Source organism: Neolamprologus brichardi, chromosome 16, assembly GCF_056152115.1.
Source record: "Neolamprologus brichardi isolate AB-2024 chromosome 16, ASM5615211v1, whole genome shotgun sequence".
Taxonomy (NCBI): Eukaryota; Metazoa; Chordata; class Actinopteri; order Cichliformes; family Cichlidae; genus Neolamprologus; species Neolamprologus brichardi.
This window is the reverse complement of record NC_142119.1, coordinates 8,387,675-8,409,772: the sequence shown is the minus strand read 5'-3', so window position 1 is coordinate 8,409,772 and position 22,098 is coordinate 8,387,675. Positions and strand designations below refer to the sequence as shown.

The following is a 22,098-nucleotide window of genomic DNA, read 5'->3' as shown; positions in this document are numbered from 1 at the left end:
TAAACAATATGAAACTGTTAAATACATGAATCTCTCTCTCATAATCTCATAACCCCATCCCCTGCTCAATATGCTCCAACACAGCAAAACCCTTTAAGATGTAAATCACCAGTGGACTGTTCCTAGTCCAGTGATCCAGTGGACACCAACTCACAGCTGTAAATGTAAAAGCAGAATAGTTTAAGAGACGAAGAAATGGTTTGAAGTCACTCTTACCTGTGGTTCCACAGGCCGGTGCATGGCCTCAGAAGCAGAGTTCCCATTAGGGTATGAAGACTCAGATCGCGGCGGCACCGGAGGCTGCTGTGGTTTGGTCTGAGCCGCCTGGGGAGAACCCTGGATGTTCTTCCGATAACGCTCGTCAGCCTAAGAAGGACACGTGCAAACAGCGGCATTAGCAGCAAGTTGAGAATACAGGTGGATACAAGTCAGTACACGAAGAGGAGAAAAGACAGAAGCCATCAGCCGCTATGGTTTGTTAGTTTCTTCCAACAGAGAAGAGGTGATTTGTTCTGGCAGTAGTTCAAGCACATGAGAAAGTTATCTGCTGATACAGGCACACCAGCAGGGACAACAAAGCACCTCCTCAAAGGCAGCAATGTTATTGGCACCACAGTGTTCCCACATCCCTATGAGAAGGACAGCAATTCCATGACCAGCAAGACTGTCATGCATTTTTCATGTGGAGAGAAGACATTCACAAAGGAAAGGTTAGGTCACACTGAGGTCCAGGACACGGTTCACCATAGAAAGTCAGATTTTGAAATGTTTGAAATGATATTTGGATATCTTTTCCATTTGTGATTTTTTTTCTTCATGTTGCCACTTTATCAGAAACTTTGTGTTTACAGTGTTATCATTACGACACAAATGATGGCTGAACTATCAAAAGATGACTATCCTGTTTGTTCCACCAGTGTTGGGGCTTCTGAGCTGTTTTGGCCAATGATGTGCTTTTATTTGGCTAGTGTCTCTGTTATTATCCTTCCCAATAGGCACTAAAAAGGGATACCAAATGCCATAAAGAAGAAAGAGACTGTAAGTCACGCTGAGCACTAATGAGGTGGCTCGTTTTTATTAATGTGGGGACACGGACTACCATGAGGATAATTAGAGACCAGTTGTGTCCTTCTTTAGAGGGAGGAGCTGTTCAAGTGAGCATTTCACTGCAAACTCACGAGAAAAAGCTCAAATGACATCTGCTCATACACTGTAAACAGAACGCTGACATAGCCACCATGACACCAACGTTTGGGCTTCTGCTTTGAAGCCCAGATTGTCGCTTTCAATATCGATGTCTTGTGTTTTTTAACTAGATGATAGGAGCAAGGGGGTGGATCTGACTGAGAAACCAGGGATTTTAAGTTGTACCCTGATTTATCATCTACTGTACTTGAAATGGGGCTACAATTTGCAAAGAGAACATCAATAAAATGTGAACTTGGCAATCGAGACCCTAAAAAACTGGTTACTGAGCTCATGGATAAAGGGAGAAGTAGGTTCATTTTCTCACAGGCTTCTGTACAATCTTACTTATCTTGCAACCAGAGGAGTTGCCCTCTGCTGGCCATTAGAAAGAATGCACCTTTAAGGCACTTCAACATTGGCAGCCCTTTTCAGACTCAGAGGCTGTATTTTTGTATGTTTCAGGAATCCTCGAAGTGAACATGAATATGCTGCATCTGGATATTAGTTTGTTGGTATTTGGTATAATAATTTCTTTAGTTTCCCAAGTTTTTTCCTATGAGGATTTCACAAGTATTGGAAATTAGTAATAGTATAAACTCTATCAGTTTCATGTTTCATATTGGACCTACGTTAAACATTATTCTCCCTTTTGTTTCTGTTCCTCTCTCTCAGTTAGCCCTGTTCCTGCTACAGCTGTCTCTGGAGGAGCTGATGCTTCTCCAAAGTCAGCTTGAAAAGATCTATAACATCACTTGCTTTAAAGATTGGTCTCAAGTTGAGTTCAATTTATTAGAACTTCATATTTAAGTTCACCTAAATAGATAAAATAACTGCTGCTGGTCCTGTAACACAGGCATATAAGTGCGTCATGGACCTGTTTAATTATTAGACATGTGAGTTTAGAAACAGCTACAGAGCTCGTCTACAAAGCCATTCATCCCACACCATCAGCTCACCGTCACCATCTACACACGATACACTAAAGACAGCGGGAGTGAGTATACACAAGCAAAGGAAGCATTTTAAAAGCAGTCACTGTGACTGATCAGCTAACGAGGTTCACCTCTCTGACTGGCTCAGAGTCAGGGGCGGGGCCTTGAAGGTCAGCCACTGGTAGCCTGCTTTCTGTAGTTTTTTCCAGACTGGAGGCTGGACTGGGCCGTGTCTTCTCACTGTCAGTGTTCTGTGGTTGTTTTGTTGTTTCCTGCTCAGGGGCTTGCAGAGGCTTTACCCTGTCGGGTTCAGGGTTCTGTGGGGGTTTGGGGGTCTGTTGCTGGGCTGTTTTGCTACTGTCCAAGTTCTGGTTTTGCTGAAGCGACAGCAGGTAGGCCTGCTCCTGCTGCAGCTGTCTCTGGAGTTTCTGAGCTTGCCGCTGCTCCTCAAGCTCCCGCCATTTGTACTCCTGAGTACAGGGAGGGTCAAGTTGAACCAAAACCGCTAGCACACATAGGCTGGTCGACACTTACTATGTCCAAAAAAGTCATTTTTGATACTTTAAGGGATTAAGAATCCATTTAGATGACCCCAGACAGTTACACCAACCATCAGTTTGGAGTCACATGCCAGCAGTGACTGTAGGAACACGACTGTATGAAAACTATTGTGTAGAAGCTAGCATCAGAGATGGAGAGAGCACTTTGTTTTGAAAGGCTCTTGGTGGTAATGGCATTATAATATTGCAAGGCTTTTAACTAATTTCTTACTTTTATTACATATTATTTATCCTCATATATAAGGATATATTTATATTTAATATATATCCTGTAACTGTGAGCAATAACATCACAGCTGTTAACAAACACGGCACACAGCTTTATATTCTAGTTTCTATAAGGCTGAGTGTCTCAGGTCCTAAAAATGTTAAATGCACCCTTTATGACTGAAACATTGCTAATTCAACTCACAGTGTGCTTTGACTGTATATAAATGTGCTCTGTTAAAACATTGAGTTTCAGGCTAAGTCAGGCTTTAGTGGAGAATTTAAAGGGGAGGAGACTCTGAAATGTAAACAAACTGTTCAACCCTCTTCAATCTTACTCCTCACCCTAATGATTTTCCTGCAGTCTCAAAAAACAAAACAAAACAAAACAAAAAAACTAAACCAACCAAACTAAAAAATGTCCAACTGCACGCCCTGTTAGACCGCTGTGGTGAAAAGCAATTAAACCAGTGAAGCATTAATACAGTTTTATGCAGTGGGACAGTTGTGCCCATTGCCAGAGGCTCCATCTAATTATAGGTTGTTAATTCAAACATGTAACATTCATCCCTATAATACAGCTCAAAGTAAAATGTTTCACAGTTTAAATAGAAGTCAGCTTGTTTTTTGCACGAGTTTATGAATGGTGACTATGCAGGAACCACATGGTCAGAGATTAAGTAATGGTTGAAACTGGAAGTGAGGATGTTAACGGTCATATCCTTTTATTATGTGAATATCCGCTCCAAACCCCAAGAGGAACAGAATCCTTTAAAAAGAAAAAGAAAATAACAACATGGTTTGAGTATCAGTATCGCCTCCCCTGACCCTTTAACATCTGGAAGAGGGGAAGCCCTCTCTTTCCGTGGGATGACTAGTTTCCTGCTGATGACATCACCTTCACTGAGAGGCTCGTAAACATCCTGATTTCCCCGGCAAAATCTGAGAACGCTCATTATACTCTGACCTCAACCGTTAACGGCTCCCCTCGGCTTCACTAAAGTCAAAAGTTATTCCTAAAAACTTGATGAAGTTTAGCACAGAAGGCAAATGGACTCAGGAAAACTCATGTAACGGAGGAATAAAGTACCTGCGTTAGGAAATTTAACAACCTGGGAGCTGCAGAAACATTAAAACCACTTGGTCCATGAAAGCAGAAACAGCATTAAGCTCATTTAGATTTTTTTTAAATGATAAAAGGGGGAAAAATGAAGTTGAATGTGACTCACCAGAAGCATGGCCTGTTCATGGAGGAGCTGCTGTTGCAGGATCTCCAGGTGCCTCTGCTCCTCCTCCAGCTGTCGACGTATATACTCCTGTCAATCAGGGTCCACAGCCATTAGTTAAATATCAGAAAGGTAGGTTTAAAAGTTCATCCAAATAAATCCAAATCCTAATTAAAGTTGATAAAACAAATCTTTCAGAGTCTCGCCCAGTCGATTCCCTCCTACCTGCTCGCGGTCGGCCCTCCTCTTTTCCTCCTCGGCCCTCCTGCGCTCCTCCTCTTCTTTGCGGCGCCGTTCCATCTCTTCGACGCGCCTCTTCTCCTCCTGCTCGCGCCGGCGCTGCTCACGCTCCTGCTGCCTCCTCATCTCGCGCTCACGTCGTTGTTGCTGGAGGAGTTTAAAAAAAAAAAAAAAGAGAAGCAAAAAACTGCTCATCGTCCTAGTTCTGATTTTTGTCAAGTCATACGAGACACTGACCTCGTGTTTCCTAATCAGTGCTGAACTAGAATCTGCATGACTGGCACAGTATTAATATTTTAATTTGACCTGGATTGGTAAGAGAAGCAACGTGAGACCACAAAGTGTGCGACTCACACGAAACGGTTAAAACCCTGTTCAAACATTCAGCACACTGCTGTATAGCGCACATCGTTATTGCTCTGAATTTTCCTCCATAACGATAACTGCCTTCGGTGCCACTCGAGTGGCAGCGTCTGGGGCAGAAAAATGAAGCCGCTCTAAAAGTGTATAAAAGTGTTTTTTTGCCACACTCAACCTCAAACACTCCTATGCTAAAAGGCCCAACATTACAGCATCGTTTGGCTTAATCTAAGGCAAACCAATGGGTTAGTGGATAATCTTCATGTTTTAGATAAAGTCTGCGGTGTCACTGTGATGGGACTCCAGAAGTGTCTCTGCTTCATCACACCAATAGTGAAGGCTGCTTATAGAAGTTACACCTTCAAAGCAAAACAATCAAGAGGCTCAAGAATCAATTTTCAATCATTTTCTGAGTTCAGCTATGTTAAGATTTCTCTATCACACAGATATAAAAAGATAAAACCATGAATTTGACAGAAGAGCAATCTGAAACTTTTTAGAGGCCATCAAGGATGAATTTTAACCCTGCTGTGGTCAAAACAGGATGAGTTATAGATTAATTTGGAATGCACTATGTTGCAGGTCATCTCTATTTTATTCACAGCTGTCAAAGATTTACACAGCTCTACCAGTGTGGCTCAGAGTTAGGATTTTAACAGCGATCCAAATTGTGTTGTTTTGTTTTTTGATTTGGGGGTTTTGGGGACCTTTTAAACTCAGTTTGCAAGTATTTTTGAACAGATAGACATCAGTATAGGTTGTGGCAAAAATGTCTTATTTATGTGAGCAGAGAAAATATAAATACTACGGAGGTGTATGAGCTGGACAGACAAGTAAAAACAACATTTCAAGGACTGCATTAACACTTAATCAGTGTGAAAGTTCAGGCCTGACAGGCAGCGTGTTTTTTGTTTAAGCTTGGCTCTCTAAGCAGACACATGAAGAAATTACACTGATTTCTGTCTGTGAGCGAGTTGTGACAGGGTGCGGTGAACGCTGCGGGACTGCAGGTCACGGATTGCGTACGATGACGCATCGTGTTTGCACAGATTCTGCGCTCAGCATTCAAGCTTCCAAACGTGGGGATCTATCAGAACAGGAGAGCACATGTACGCCGATATTTCACTGACGTGGCCGGCGTTCAACTGTGGCTTCTCGCTGTCTGATTCATCCACAAGCACCGTCATGAATCAAAAACGGAGCCTTGAGCTGTAAGTGCAGTGGGAAAACACGAGCAGAAATACAACTTTTTTCTCTCGCTCTTCCCACAGAGGCCTTACACTTGTGCAGTGCATTTATATGTGCTCAGTGAATTTTTGAGCCTGTTTAAATTTGCTTTTTTTGGGTGAGTGGGGGTGGGTTGTTTCCCCAGTCCCTGTTTTAATATTTAGAGCTGTCTCTTCTTTTTCCTCCAGAGAATTTAGTTCAGTCGTGTCCAAATTTATAATCATCTATTTGAAGCTTTTTTCCTCCCTACACTTCCTTTACTCCTCTCCGGTGTTACTGAACATTTTTCTCTCTCTTCGTAAGAACAGAGGATGAAGCCAGGTTCAGAAAAGTCATTATAGCTTAAAGAGATAATAGGATAATTACAGCAAAGGTGTTCAAATTCACTCTCTGGGGAAACCAATTAACCTTTTTTCCCCCACTCTAGTCAAAAATTGATTTTGGAGCATTATATGAAATTATCAAGTAGAAAATCTAACTGCTATCCCCCCGAGTAAAACAATTTTAATCTCACCAACATAATGTACACACATATTAACTGCAGCAGACAAACTGGCTAACCCCCCAGGGTTCTAGGGGTGGGGGAAAAATCGATACTGTGTAGTATCGTGATATTTTGTTTGCTAATAATGTATCGATACAGGGACAGCAGAAATCGATATTTTGTTACAAAAAAGGTTTTTGTGCTCTGACTTCAGAGCATGTTGATCCTTTTTCTGAGCAAGAATCCTGACATTCCTTCACTGTCCAAATGTGTTTAACTTTTTTTGGGCAGCAATAAACATGACAGTTTACTTATTTTAATTTAAGACATGTTTTATTTTAATTAAGTTTAAAACTTTTTTATTTAATGTAAATACGATGGATGGTTTTGGAGGTGGTGGCACTAACAAACATACAGCAGGTGAAGCTTAATGTGGCAGAGTTGAAGATGTAAAGATGTGCATTGTGAGTGAAAATGACTATATCAGCTCAGGTTCAGAAGTTTAGAGGCAAAGTTAGAGAGGAAAGGCTGAGGTGGTCTGGGCATGTGAAGAAGGAGGATAGAGGATAATGGAGGAAAAGGAGAAAAAAACCCACAGAGGTGGTCTACAGATGTAGTGAAGGTGGACAAGCAGAGGGTTGTGTGGCTGAGGATGAGGATGTAGCATCCTCTAATGGGAGTAGTCAAAAGAAGAAGTAGTATACATGTGAGCAGTACTTTGGATATTGTTGCCATGATAAGATCTAAGACTGATCTTTTGATTTTTGTATGATGTCAAAATAAATCAAGATTTACTGGAGAAGCAGATGAAGTCAAATAGGTTAGAAATGTCCTTTTCTTGGGCCTGAGAGTCCAGAGTCATGTTATACATCCATAATCTAAATAATATATTTAGCATAATAAATATATTAAGTTTCCCTGCATCCAACGAGCTACATCAGTTTCTTAGTATTTTAAACAAATATATAGAAAGCAACACTTAAGAAAACTTCAGAAAACATCAAAATTTAGTTTTGTAAAAACAGTGATGCCATTCATTTTCATGGGAGAACCTCTCTGTGTACAAAACTTCATAAATAATTCAAATCTTTCCCTGCAACAGGGTTATTTTTAGTCCTATTGAAACTTCCAGGGTAAATGCTTAATTAATAATAAATAACTCATATTTTAAATATGGTTTTTGTTTGTGTGTTTAGGCAAATTTACATCCCTCATTTTCTTTTAGGAGGTTTTTTTTTTCTCACAGATTTTGCCAACATTTTTCTGACTCTGTGACACTGTGTGGTCAGGCCCGAACTTTCAGCCTTAAGACTCACTCAAATACATGACTCACATTAAACTGAACCTCCTGTGCAGTGGTCACAAACAGGCAAGTTAGCTATGGAGACATTTTGGTAGTAAATATACTGACTTCTGCTGTTGAGCTGGGCATTTTAACATCTATGAGGATTTGTTAGGTTGTCCTGCCGGATTCTGTTCTGGTGATATCACCACTTTAGATCCAGTTACACTGGATTATTACATTACAGGAACACAACAGTCAAACAGCAGTCTATCGCCTCTTCTAAACACACAGTCTTACCACAGCACTGTGTCTACTCAATTAACATAAAAATTCTATTAATTTGTTATGAGGTTTCAACCTCCTCCAGCCGTCTCCGCTGCTCCTTCTGCTGCTCGATACGTTTCTGCCTCTCAGCCAGCAGCTGGCGCTTGTACTCCTCCTGCTCACGGAGCTGCTGCTCCTGGAGGAGCTGTTGGCGGCGAAGGGCCTCCGAACGCTCCTTGTTCTCCTGCTGCAGACGTATGAAGTCACGACGCAGGGTCGACTCCCCCGGCACGTTGACTATGGAACTGTACAGATGACCCGATGAGAAGGATGTAGAAACTGACCCGTATGACATCATAAAATACTTTTCATATCAAGGGTGTAATCATGTGACCTTGTGCTACACAAGTACTGAGGGTGCAGCGTGCATATGTATGTGTCTAAATATAAAGGAATCCCGAAGATGACTTCAAAAACATGGTCAGAATTCACTTTATGATGTTTAGCTTATAGTAAAAAGCTAAAACTATGTACTGGAAATTGTAAAACTCTTTTGTTAGATGGATCGATACCTTGGCTCTCCTTCTTGCTCAGATGACTCTTCCTCCTCTTCTTCACTGCCACTGTATTCATACTCTGTCTCATCTGCAGATAGTTAACAAAAATAAAGTCTAAAAATTAAAGTTCTCATTAAACCTTCATCATAATATATGTACTTTTTTTTAAAGACACAAAATATGTCCTTTTGAGGGAGTAGCTTCTGATTTTTATCCATAAGTTCATTTTTGCATGTTAACACTGACAGTGCTTCGTCCTGGACTCACCTTTCTCGCCCCTCTTCTTCTTGGTTCGGTCGATGTGGTCTTTGAGCTGGATGCGGACCTGCCTCTCATTGGGCTGGTCCCGAATGAAAGGGTGTTTCAGCAGCTGCTCAGTGGGAGGGCGCTGGGTGTAATTCTTCACAAGGCAACTCTCAATGAAGCTGAAGAACTTCTTTGACCTATGATGGCAGTTAGACGTCATGTACAGAGTTCGGATCGGCACGGTTTACTGATATCACGAATAAAAGATGGAAAACATCTCACCACTTTTTGGACTTGAGTCGAGGAGGTGGGTTTCTGGGAATGAGGAAGAGGGCTCTCATTGGATGCATGTCACACAGAGCTAAAGGAAACAACAAAAGAGAAACCAAATGAGAGATCAGAAAAAAAACCTAATATAAATGTCAAAGTCATACATTTAAGATGATTTTTTTAAGATGATAGGAAATGTAAGTCTATAGTGAAGCTACAGTTAACAGAGTAAACAGAGTTCTCTTCTGATCATGCAGGTTTGAAACAGAAATACACCAGTAAATTTGTTTAGAGTAAAAGTACCAGTTTCTACTCATAATATCATTGAAATATTTTAGAGTACAATCAGGTATTGTACTTACGAGGAGCTCCCTCAGCCATTTCAATGGCTGTGATTCCACAGGACCACAGATCACTCTGAAACACAAAGAGATACGATTAGTTAGAGTCTGTGTGCTTCTCTGAGTAACATGTGATGGAAATGACAGAGCAGTCTTCTCATTGGTCATATTAATGATTAAAACTATAATCTTTTCTATCACATGGATGATGCTCCTATTTGACTGGTTTCAAACTCATTCTGCACCATGAATCCCACTAACATCTGCGACCAGATGCAGTTTTGCATGCTCACCCTGTAATCGTAGGTAGCATCAGGGTTTTCGTCACACGCGATGACCTCTGGAGCCATCCAGTATGGCGTCCCGATGAAGGTGTTTCTTCGACCTACCGTCCGGTCCAGCTGAGCGCTAACACCAAAGTCCACTGAAAGAAACACGAAGCATTCAAATAAAGAAAACAGACTAAAACCGTTCAGATCCTGCACCAAGGCAAACTATAACTGCGAGAGGGGCCCCTCAAGTTAACTTGAGTCTGCCTCAGAGTGTAAAAGGTCAAGATGCTGTATTTTAACCACGATGGAGACACTTTGTTTAATGCTGTGTCACGGGACATTTTTAAGCTAGGTAACACAGGGTGGACTGATTACAAGTTGTAATAGAATTATGGATAATTAAAGGGAATAAAAACAACATTAATCGGTGGTTTCACACAAAGGTTTGGTGAACAAAGAAGTGATTTTTATACAGAAGTTAAAACTTTTCTTTGAAAGTTAAAAACACTGTGGAGGCTGATTTACAGATCAGCACAAATGGACACTAAATCTCCAAAACTCAGAACAGATTCTTCTGTCTTTTTGTGCACATATCATAAGTGAAATCAAATGTCTAGGTAGTTTTGTTGCGAGAAATTATTGTGACACTGTAATCAGAAGAAATCTAAATAAAGACAAATTTTGGAGCTGTATATAGACAGTATGTTTCATAAGGATTTGACTACACAGGCCTGCAGCTGTGCGATCATTTGAAACATTCGAAAACAAAACATTGGCAATGAGAAAGCTCCAGTTGGCATCGCCACAGTGCTGACTCAGATCTGCTGGTGCAATCGCTTTTCCATGCACTGGTCCAAAGCCACAGCGCGGGAGCACTTCCCGTCTACAGGCCCGGTCTAAAGCCAACTGACTCACCCAGCTTGACTTCAGCGTTTTCAGTCAGCAGCACGTTTTGTCCTTTGATGTCGCGGTGAATGACATGATGAGCATGCAGGTGAGCTAATCCCTGGTGGGATAAAATAAAAATTAAAACAACTTATTAGAAACATGGGCTGTATCAGACGGTCAAACAAGTGTTTGTTTTGTTTAAATGCAAAAGTTAAATTATTTAAAATCATACTTTTAGCAATGTTTCGGACACAAATAATATAATCTAGCGAAGATGTTGGCAGCAGACTGTGAGAAATAACTGACCCTGAGGATCTCTCGGGAGATGTAGGCGATCCAGTCTTCCTTCAGCGAGTTGCCCTTGGTGTTCTTCACCAGATCTGTGATGGAGCCGGCACCACAGAACTCCATCACCAGCTGGAGGTGAGAAAGAAATGCATTTATAACACACACACAAACGCTCACCATCATTCTACCATCAGCGTAAGACGCCATGCAGCGTTTTACTATCGATACACCATTAATCCTTTAAGACCTACCATAGAACCAAGTCCACCAGAGTTTATATTATATTTTTACATGCTGTAGTGCCATTTATGGGAGCATTTCGAGGTGCTATACATCAGTACAACCATTATATCCCAAATTTTAATAATATGTATGCATTAAGTGCATATTAATTACATAAATTGCAAAAAAGTGCAATAAACTACAAAAAAATTGAAAATCGTTTTTGCTTTTTTAACATATATTTCTAGTTAGAGAAATTTAAGAGGCTTATCCCTCAAAACTGTAAATATAAAAAAGTTGCACAAAATAGTTTCCCACCACAGGAAATTTATTTTGAGTGTCTTCATAGTTTTATTTTTGAAATACACAGATTTTTATATACTGCAGGAAAAACAAAAAACAGTCCTATGATGCAAATTTGCAAAAAAGCATATGCATCACAATAAACTATTTCCAGCAGTGCAATATGAGTCCTAAGCATCCCAGAAACGACACAGAAAGTCATGAAGTCAAAGATAACTTTTAAAAACACCAGTATAGCATCATGAGGCCCTGATGGTAAAAAACTACATTTCCGCGAAAATGATGTCACTTCCGGTTTCGGGCAGGTAATGGCGGACATCGATACTTCGTGCTGACGTCTATTCCAACCTAGTGGAAGTGTTACAAACAGCTGATCGGATCGGCAAAGCTATATGTGGAAGGAAACCGTGACCTAGGACAAGCTGATGGCATAAGATGTAAGTACAACTCCTCCGGTTTCATATGCAAAAAAAATTATTGCGCTAGCTTACATGGTTGCAGTGCTACAGGGATTTAAAAGTAGTTACACAAAACGGAGCGTGCCCGCTCTGACTGGTTTTAAAGGGTTAAGACATTAGTTATGTATTACTGTAATGCAATATTAAGATTTCAAATGTGCTTTATTGTGTTTATTTAGATTTATTACTTAATGATCTTCTTTATTTTATTTCACTTTAATGTGTTTGATTGCACACCTTTGATTTTGTCTAATTTTTCATTATTGAGCTATTCTAGCTTACTGGGCTCTGACAATCTTATCATGTTGTATTTTATTTTACTAATCCACCCTAATTTTTTTAAGATTTGCTGCTTGTTGTGTTTAATGGGAAATTCCCCAAATTTGGGAATAAATAAGGTAGCTTATCTCATCGTATTAGAGCTACCTTGAGCAAACAGAGCAATTATTGAGAAACTCAGTGGTCCCAGTTAACTTTGCATTTTCCTTCTCTGAGCCACCACGCCTCATGTGAATGCAAATCTTCTGGAGTGCTGTGCAGCACTTCAGAGTATATTGTAACAAGAGACGGCAGAAAGAATAAAAGGGAATGCGGAAGGAAAAATTGCAATCACATCAAAGTTTACCCTTTGCCGTGATTGAGCTAGAGACAAACAATAAAAGCAGGAGAAACTCTAAGATCCACATATGTTAAATATGAACTCCACTGCTTTATTCACCTCTGTATTGTGTGTTATATCTTAATGGTCACTAAGCCTCTGATACAGTGTCTCTTACTTGCTTACTAAAGGATATATGCCTCATAAACACATTAAGTGATCTTCTTGAGACAGTAGTCTTAAGTGGTGTCAGCACAGAACATGAATATCATAAAACAGACACACACTCTGTATGTCACCCCCACGCATGGCAGACAGCATGAATCCACAACAGTGGAGGCTGTAAACGGGGCCGTGGAAGCAGCTGTAAAAACAAATACAGGACTGTGTTGTGAAGTGAGAGTGAGATCCCTCCTCCTCCCCAGGAACAGCAGAGCCTCCAGGTCATAAAACGAGGTAATCCTGCCTCGGACAAACGACCAGCTGTAAATTTTTCCTTCTGCTGTTCTCTACTTCCTGATCCTCCCCACCTCTCCCTTCTCTGATTGACTCTCTTCCTTTTGTTTCTCACTTATGCACCATTTATTTAATTCCACAGTCTTGTTGCTCTTTTCTAGAAATCTGTTTTGTTTTTTTGTATTGTTGTCATTTCTTTTACTGCTCTTCAAATATGAAGAACTGCATACTGGCTGTAATGAGGAAAATGCATAAAGCAACTTCAACTCCATATCAGCTGGAGAGCTTTCTGACTTCATGGTATGTAATATCTCTCTTATCTGTCATCGTCAAAGGAGCTTGCAAAGAAAAGCGTCTGGACTTCTTTAAGTTGCTTGAAGACGTTTCACCTCTCATCCGAGAAGCTTCTTCAGTTCTAAGGTCAAATGGTGAAGAGTCCCAGATATAAACCTAGTGGGAGTTTCCCCCCACAGAGGGACAAAAGGACCCCGTGATGATCCTCTAATCGCCTGAGCCAAGGTGTGAGACTGGGTGTGGGTCCCAATCAGCCAGAGTTTCGGGTGAGCTCATTGTGAAACCTGGCCCCACCTTATCATGCTTATCGCATGATAGGAGCTTGACCTATGATGACCTGGATGACTGAGAACCTTCACAGACTTATCTGTCATCACACATTCAAATAACTTTCTAAAAATAACAGTGTACTGTTATGTACAGTGCTTGTTTTCTATTCTTTTTCTCTCAACAGGTGATCCAGGAGATATTTTTTTCCCCCTTTCTCACTGTCCCTCTCCCCTTTCCTATCCCTCACTCATGTCTGTCCCGTCTGTAACAACTGAAAATAAAATAAAATAAATAATAACAACAAAGGTCGATCAAATGGACCAATACGGCAATGCCATGATGATCCATTTGGCAAAATAAATCCATTGGGTATCCTTGTTGGTCTTCAGACAACAATTCTGACGGCTAAAGAACCAAATGGGACAGGCAAAAGAAAAACAAACAAACAAACAAACAAACAAACAAAAAAACAGTGTACACTTTGGCTGTTATACAGGAATCCCTAATATTGTTTACTTTGTCTTTTTTTAGCCTGGCAAATCTTTTCATTACAGTCTCAAAATACCTTCTAAAGTATGATGATAACACACTGAATGTATGCAAAATCGAATCTTGTTACGTGATCTTATAGTTCCTGCTTGAATATGAATTTAATCCTACTCCGTCCCTTTGCTCAATAACTCCACAGATGTTCTAAATTAGGATTCTTCAAGATTCGGTTCATTAAGTTATATGAACAATTCAGATTCTGTGATTGGTCAAGAGTGAAGAATGACCGCTGTGTCCAGTTTAAATTGAACCTGTAATGTGTGTAATACTGTGCTCGTTATAGAAATGGGATGTTAAACTCACCCAGAGCTGGTCATCATGGCCTGGTGGACTTTTCTTGATGAAGGCTCCGTAGTAGGTGGCTATGTTTCTGTGATGGGAGTACTTCTTCAGCATGTTGATTTCCAACTTAATTTCCTCCTCTTCATCCTATGGAAAAAAAAAAAGGTGGAAAAACAGAGTTAGGACACTATCATTGGCTGTGGATCAGCTGGGAAGCAATTATTTCAACTAACAGAGTAGATCCAAACAAACAGTCATGTCTATTAGTTCTGTTATCTGAAGGATAGGAACGAGGTACATATCATGCCCCCTGTGTCCTGGCTGAAGAAACCTCTATTCAAACCCTAAAGACGACCTGTAATGACATGGTTTTGGCCCCGCCTGCACATTCACTCCCTGTAATCACAATGACCCCGACTTCGATAGCCGCCCTTCACGGAGCCAAGCTGCGTAACAGGGCAGCCTTGTGTTGTACCAGGAGGCACAAAGGTGTAATTTCGTCTTGCCAAAGAGATCCCAAATCTGGGCCACTGTGAAAGGGTGCAACCTCCAATCCCTCACCAGGGGACACCCCCTGGAGGCAAGGTCTGGCCCCAGGTTCAGGTGGCCCGGAACATGGGTGGCTCTTAGAGACAGAAAATGAACACTGCACCATAGAAGCAGAGAGCGAGACAGCTTTAACAGGGGAAGAGAGCGTATCCCTCCCTGCCTGTTTATGTAAGAGACCACTGTTAAATTGTCTGTCCTGACTAGGACATGCTGGACCCTCGGAACAAAAATGCCTGAGAGCTAAGAACACTGCTAGCAGCTCTAAGTGATTCATATGCAGCTCAGGCTGCTCTGTGGTCCCGACGCCTCTCACTGATGCGCCATCGCACAGAGCTCCCCATCCCCATCTGTGGATACCACCTTGTGAAACAACACCCTCCCAATCCAAGAGCCCTGGTGCAGTCTGGGCTCCCTCCATGGACAAACAGCTAGCATGCAAGATACGTGTGATTGTCAGGTGACACGATGCACACAGGTGGTGAGAGAGTCCACCATTGAAACACTCATCTATAACAGTCCAAGTGACACTACGGCGATCAGAGATGCCATCATGCCCAACAACCATTATGTCATTTGGAAACGCCGCCTGAATTCCAGTTGAAACTGTCCAGCTGCAACGTGGAGAATCTGCACTGCTTGTACGGCAGAGTTGTGGGGCCACCAACACCATGGTTGTGGGACGGTGCCAGATAAGCAGCCAGGGATGGCTCCATACGAGGTGTGTTAGCTAAGCCAGCCTCGTTGGTGTCATCCATGTACTCCATGCTTCCCAGCTCCATGTACAGTCAATAGGCAGGCACAGTGATATGGTTGGACGGCGGTTTGCTCCATGATGCAGTTAGCTTGCAAACAAATTCTAGGAACATGGGAAGATGAATTTTTGGCCCCTGGTGGAAGGAAAAATCCCACGAACTGGTGGATGAGAGGGCCAGTGGTGAAACAGGGATAAAGAGACGCATCATCGTAGCTGGCCGGCGCAGTAGCAGCAGCACGCTGGGCTGACGATAGGCTCTCCTGCTCATCCTCTGACAAACCATGTCCAAGCCAATCTCCAGCACATCATCATCTTACTAGGGGCCACTGGCCAGTCAGCACTCCTGCATGGTTCTGGCTCGTCTTCGATTAACCCATGAACGTATTTCATGTGGTCAGCCCAGCTAACTGCAGGTACATCGACCAGATACTCCTCGTCTTCGGAGTCGGGCAAAGCTGGGGCCCCAGACTTGGAGAGGAGAGGGCCATGCTGTGCAACAGCTGTCTCTCCCAGCACTTTCTCCACAAACATCACCATAGTCTTTCCAGCGCTCAGACTTCGGGCTCAGTTAACACTCTCCTAGTGTGGACAATCCCCAAGCAGAGTCTGGGGGTATCAGTGTCATATGATAATAATGATAATGATCTTGAATCTGTAAATGTTCAACTTACACACTGCTAAATATTGTTAATGAGCCAAAAGCATGCCAGAATGCACACACACAAGTAACATGAGCACCTGTAAACACGTACATGTAACACTTTTACACCCAATCAGTGCCAACTGTTTGAAAGAACTATGGTAACAAAGACATGATTTGAATGTGTATAAATTGACTGGCAACTGCTTTATCTATTGACAGCATTTAAAGTGCAGACTTTAAAAGTCTCAGCTGGGCTGTAAAAATGCCAAACAAAACAACGAGCAATCTGGAGGAATATTTACTATCATCTGCCAGACTGTAGTGTCAGCTGATGTATTCATAAATTAAATAGTTCTTATTCTGTGCAGGCTTAAATGTTTTGTTTTGTTTTTTTGTCTGAAGGTTTGCAGAGCTGCACTGTGCGCTTTTACAGCACCACCTTTTGCTGTGTTCCTGCATAGCAGATTTACAGCTGAGATCTGTACAACTCTCAGTCTCTACTTCTAAAAGTATTTATTTGACTCCTTATTTTAAATGGTAGGAAAACATTTGACTGTGTTTGAGGATTCTTTGTAAGAACTGGCCAATAGTTTTCATACTTTGATATGAAAATCTGGTCTCAGTGGGAAACTTAAAAATGGGCTGTAACTAAACCAGGTTGTTGTGTTGGTAGTGAAAACTAAAAGAGACGCTAATTTTGCTGTTTTTTGGCATCTACTTGTGAAAGACACAAACAGTGTCCAAAAGAAAATCTAATAAATGTATACCTCACCAAACAAACGTGGAGACACAGCCAAACACCACCACCCCCCACCCCATGTCTCCCCATCACACTCACAGGATATTACAGTACAGGCTCAGACACACGTTCAGGCACATAACAAGATCAAGTGATTATTTCTCAATCACGGTGACAAAGCTGGGTGACATTTGTTCCTGAGTGTTTTTGCTTCAGCTGAGCATGTGCGTTTGATCCAGCGACCCAACCGGGAGTGACATGACGTGACATTTTCTTTTGAATGGCGGCTGCTTGATAAGCAGGAGCCTGGACTCCTTAGTAAACTGCAGCAGCATCATATGTCCACGGAGGAAAGGCCCCGAGGAAGTGCTGGGCAAACTGTTTGGCTTTTCATATCGAAGATGGTGACATTTTAACATGAACACTGCTGATGTTGCAACTCTACTAACCATTCTCTTTATTGTTGTTGCACTCTGGTTGTGTTGCAATAAGATTGAGATTTGCTCTGTTTTATGGAGAATATATGCAGAATCCTTTTCCACACAATAATCCAGGTACATCTTCATACTACGACATATACAAGGTAGAAACTTGTCAATCAGGTTGGCCTGCCCTTCCTTAACCTCGTTTACAACTCCAATAGAGAATGTATCGTACAAAATGATGATCATGCTACTAGAAATTAGAAACTAAGATCATACCGTCATGTGGAAAGTGTCTACTGAGGACACAGATCAAAGTAGCCGAGGGTGATTTTCCCATAAACGTCCATACAAGCAGACCTATTTTTGTCCCTCCCGATGGCCGTTTGAAAGAATGCAGGTTTAAGGCACATGATGTTCACTTTAGACCCAGAAGGCTACCACCACTTCATATATTTCATCTATAATAATACAGTGCTAGACAACAAGTTTTGTGGTGACAGTTTGGGGACTTTCCACAAAGAAATGGTTGTCCTTCGCTGGTAAAGAGGAACGTCATCACTCTGCACAATGTGTCTGGATGCTCTTTACCCAAGAACTTCAACTAATCTATAATCATACTACATTGTCTGTGAGTAATCTGGCAATCGGTTACTTAGCAAGTGATTCCATATAGGGGTGGGTTTTTATAATCGATTTATCGATTAAAATCGATTCTGGCTTGGATAACGTAAAATCTATTCATTAAAATCCTGAATCGATTTTTTAATATAAATTTATTTTGCCCGAAATGCCAGAATCTCTGGTGAGATCTCACAAAATTTCAACAACCACCAAACAGCTAAGACAGTAAATGAGAGCAGGAACACGGATTCTGCACAAAGACTTAAACACACAGCGCGACCCGCGGATCAGAATCAGTTAGATGTCGCCTTTCTCACAGTCGGGGCTGAAAGCCGACAGCTCGCTGATTCTGATCTGTCGGCGGGTCCGCGCTTTGTGTTCACGCCCTTTATGCGCTGATTCTAAAGCTGTTAGTTTGATGTCTCTCCAAACAATATTGACCGAACGAGCAGCAAAAGAAGATCCAAACTATGCTTCACATAAACATCGTCATGAATTGTCATCGTCATCTGACTTTTACTGTTTTGCTTCGACCACGATGCACAACTCTCTCTCTCTCTCCCTGTACTGTTTTCTTCATTATTCGCTTGCTTGTTACGCACAAGTCTACCGTTATTTACAGTGCTGTTGGCCGACGTTTTTTTTTTTTTTTTCGTTTTATATACTTCCGAAAAGAAAACCTAATTTCTGCCGTTCAATACTGAACAAATTTAAACTTTTTAAAATTATGCAAAATGCAAAACGCTTAGCCGTGTCTCTAATAAAACCGCTGTAACTTCAGAGGTAATGTTCATAAGTTGATTAACGGTTTTCTTTCGTTTTTGATGTACTGCAGAATATTTTTATAAAATCCCAGGCCAGGAGAATCACCTTCATGTTTTTCTGTGTTTTATCTTCAGCTACTTTGACACAAAGGCATCTGCTGTGATGCTCACACCTTTGATAAATAGATACAAAAATATGTATATTGATCTGAATTATAATATTTCTGACTGTCAAAATTTCCCAGATCGAATTGAATCGAATCAAATCGAATCGAATCGAATTAAATCGAATCGAATCGAATTGAATCGAATTAAATCGAATCGTGGATCGAATCGACTCGGGACCTTGTGAATCGGAATTGAATCGATTCTAGAAATCAGTGACGATACCCAGCCCTAATTCCATAATGCAGTGGTTGACAAATATACCTAACAAGAGAGAAGAGAGAAAAACCCCTGCTATTTGGGGTCGAGTCAGAAATCTTCCAAATCAAACATGTGGAGCGACCTTTGTGAAATAGTAGCCCTTATTACAGTTACTCATTAAACCACTTACTGCCTTTGTTTGATTACGTAAGTTTTTCCAAATATCCCCATACATCAGCGAGATGGGCAGATAGGAAAAAAAAAACAGTAATATGTAATGCACATTTGCACATCGATCACCCAGCCTCTGTTTGAAAACAACAGAGTTTGAAGGTGGAAACTTCACGTTACTTGAAATTTGTGCAAGAAAAGAGCAAAAATGTGACGATGCAAACTATAGCTAGGCCACAAATAACCGTCAGGGTTTCCTCTAATGTATTATAAGTACCGTAACTCTGACCTGGGAGCATCAAAGATTAAAAAAATTTTTTTTAATATGATTTAAATATATAATATAACATATTGTATGCTGTCACTTATTACATGTGTAAATGCTAACTATGATTTCCGGCTCTCAGTGGTATAGGCTGTACACAGTGACTCACTGCACACGCAGAGATGCACTTAGGTCAATACAGCTCCTCTGTTCAACATTAATTGAGCGTAATATTAAATTACCCCGAACCCTACAAGTACCTATTTAACAACCTTTCAAGGTAAAAATCCCCAGGCTATTTACTGCAGCAATCGGGATATCAAATCTCCCCAAACACCTGTAAATGTAACATTGCTAATGACAAGCTAGTATGGACTGACGCCTAAAGTTAAGAATTGGTAAAGAAATTCGAGATTAGACTATGATGATCTCAACCACGAAAGCTTTGGTTTAATAGGGAAGTAAAAGAAGCAATGAGTACGTTCATTAGATTAAAAAACACTAAGAGAAACAAGAACCCAGAGCCTGTAGTTTACAAGTCAAAGACATTTCTGCACTGAAGACACCATCTCACACTTTCAGATGATTTGCTACAAACAGAATCTTCTAACCAACATCACACTGTAGTTACATAAGAATAGTGGCCAATTCACCACTGGTTTTACTGCAACTGTAATAAAAATCTTCTTCCTACTCGCAAGTTAATGCCGCTTGATGACTGCCAAGACCTTTATATTTATCCCTGCAGGTAGCTACCTCACTCTGTTGGCTGTCAAATTCAACTTTCTTGTCAAAGGGGATAAGAGTGGCTTTTTATATTAACGGCAGGTTCAATCTTATAAGTTGGCGCTGGAAGAAATTAAAACGTGCATGTCTTATCGAGAACTGCAGGAGCAACAAATGACAGGCAGCTGACAGCTGCTACCATTTCTGAATCCGACCTAGAAGTTAAAGGGCAGTTCTGCCAGACTTCAGCATTTAAAAGATAAGAGATGGGTTCACTGGCGGCTCCATTGGGTAAATAAAAGCGAGCAGCTCAGTTTCACTATCTCTGATATACAGAACACCCAGTAAACATCACGTTTGGATAACTGACAGCGCACAAGTTCGTGATCACTTTAAAAGAAGATATTTTCATGCTGTCAGTCATGTGGACAGTATTTCAGAAGCAGTGTTTTTTTAAACTATTTAAATATTTCTGCACTTTAAGCAGCTTTTAAGTAAAGCTCTATATACTCTGTCACTTCCTGCGGCTAAAAATGAAAGCTAGTTTACTTTTAGCTTCCATTGGACAAGTTTTCTGATATTTATTTTTACTTTAACATGCTGAGAGTTTTTAAGGACTTCAGCAGGAGCTTTGACTGTCATAAAGATGATGGGGTCAGTCGGTCAGACAGCCAGCAAGCCAATCCCTTGAGTCACTGTCCATCAGGCAGCCCGCTGGTTACTGCTCCAGCCAGGCAGCCGGTCATTTGGCTAGGCAGGCAGCCAACCAATCAGTCAGAAAGCCACCAAACCAGACTGCTGGCCAGCTAGTCCTTCTGTTTATCCACTCATCAGCAGCAGGCCCGCAGTTAGCCAGCAGCCGTCCAGCTACTCACCCAGCAGGTGAGCCGGCCAACCTGTCAGTCAACCAGTCGGTCGGTTAGATGAGTAAATTATACTTTGAAAATAAAAACAACACTATAAAGGGTGCTAAAGGATGCAGAGAAAGTTCCACACTGACACCAGTACCATCTATGGTCAGAGCATCCCATCGCCCACAAAATGTCAGTCATGTGAACATTTTTTGTAACAACTGAGAATAATTACAGATGCCGAGACCAGAGTGAAGGCGGAGGAACGCGGCAGGAACATTCTTAAGCATTGAAACATGAATCACAGCTAAAACGGCGGCTAAAGGAGAGGAAGACAAGAATCCCCTAAACTGACAAAACAGCAAAGACTTCAAATAGGGAATCTGAAATCACTTTTATTGATTCTGTACTTAAAATTTTTTGATTCTACTTTATTTTTTTAAAAATTTGGCAGAACCAGCTAATCAAATGCACGCGATCTTTAAGCACTCACGCTTTCCAAAGTATTATTATTATCATAATTTACACATTATTATTATTTATATCATAACAACATTACTATAACCTTTGATAAATGATCAAAACAATTAATCTGCAGTCAAGGTTGGTGGTGATTAATTTGATATACAGTTATGAATGAATTGGCATCATCATCATCAGTTTGTCCAAATCAGAAAGCATAGTTTGGACTCAATGAATGCAACTCAGAAGACACATAAACGCGTGCGTGCGTGCGTGCGTGCGTGCGTGCGTGCGCGCGTGCGTGCGTGCGTGCGCGCGAGAGAGAGAGAGAGAGAGATGGGATGAAAAGCAGGAAGTAGCCTGGATGTCAGGACACAGCTGCTTTAACGAGCAGATGACATCACCCCCTCTCTTTTTGTCACATGTTCACCGTGTCTCCTTCTCTCCATCTTGTTTACACATTTATCCTGTCCACCCTCTGTCCTCCTTGCAACA

The 22,098-nt window shown here is 41.2% G+C and overlaps 1 protein-coding gene across 8 annotated transcripts in view; it reads right to left on the bottom strand.

The window, feature by feature from the left end:
• LOC102777943 (mitogen-activated protein kinase kinase kinase kinase 4) overlaps positions 1–22,098 on the bottom strand; it is a 102,624-nt gene that overhangs the window by 25,247 nt on the left and 55,279 nt on the right. For 7 of the 8 annotated variants that reach the window (XM_087830037.1, XM_035909075.2, XM_035909078.2 and 4 more), the window contains exons 4-16: positions 14,289–14,414; positions 10,854–10,964; positions 10,575–10,665; positions 9,681–9,811; positions 9,409–9,463; positions 9,059–9,137; positions 8,798–8,973; positions 8,546–8,618; positions 8,068–8,278; positions 4,339–4,500; positions 4,117–4,203; positions 2,252–2,590; positions 217–366 (exon numbers count right to left, since the gene is read on the bottom strand). In XM_087830037.1, coding sequence (XP_087686163.1) covers positions 217–366; positions 2,252–2,590; positions 4,117–4,203; positions 4,339–4,500; positions 8,068–8,278; positions 8,546–8,618; positions 8,798–8,973; positions 9,059–9,137; positions 9,409–9,463; positions 9,681–9,811; positions 10,575–10,665; positions 10,854–10,964; positions 14,289–14,414 — 1,791 coding nt within the window. The remainder of the gene's footprint in view (positions 1–216; positions 367–2,251; positions 2,591–4,116; positions 4,204–4,338; positions 4,501–8,067; positions 8,279–8,545; positions 8,619–8,797; positions 8,974–9,058; positions 9,138–9,408; positions 9,464–9,680; positions 9,812–10,574; positions 10,666–10,853; positions 10,965–14,288; positions 14,415–22,098) is intronic. The other variant, XM_035909077.2, reaches the window with a different exon arrangement.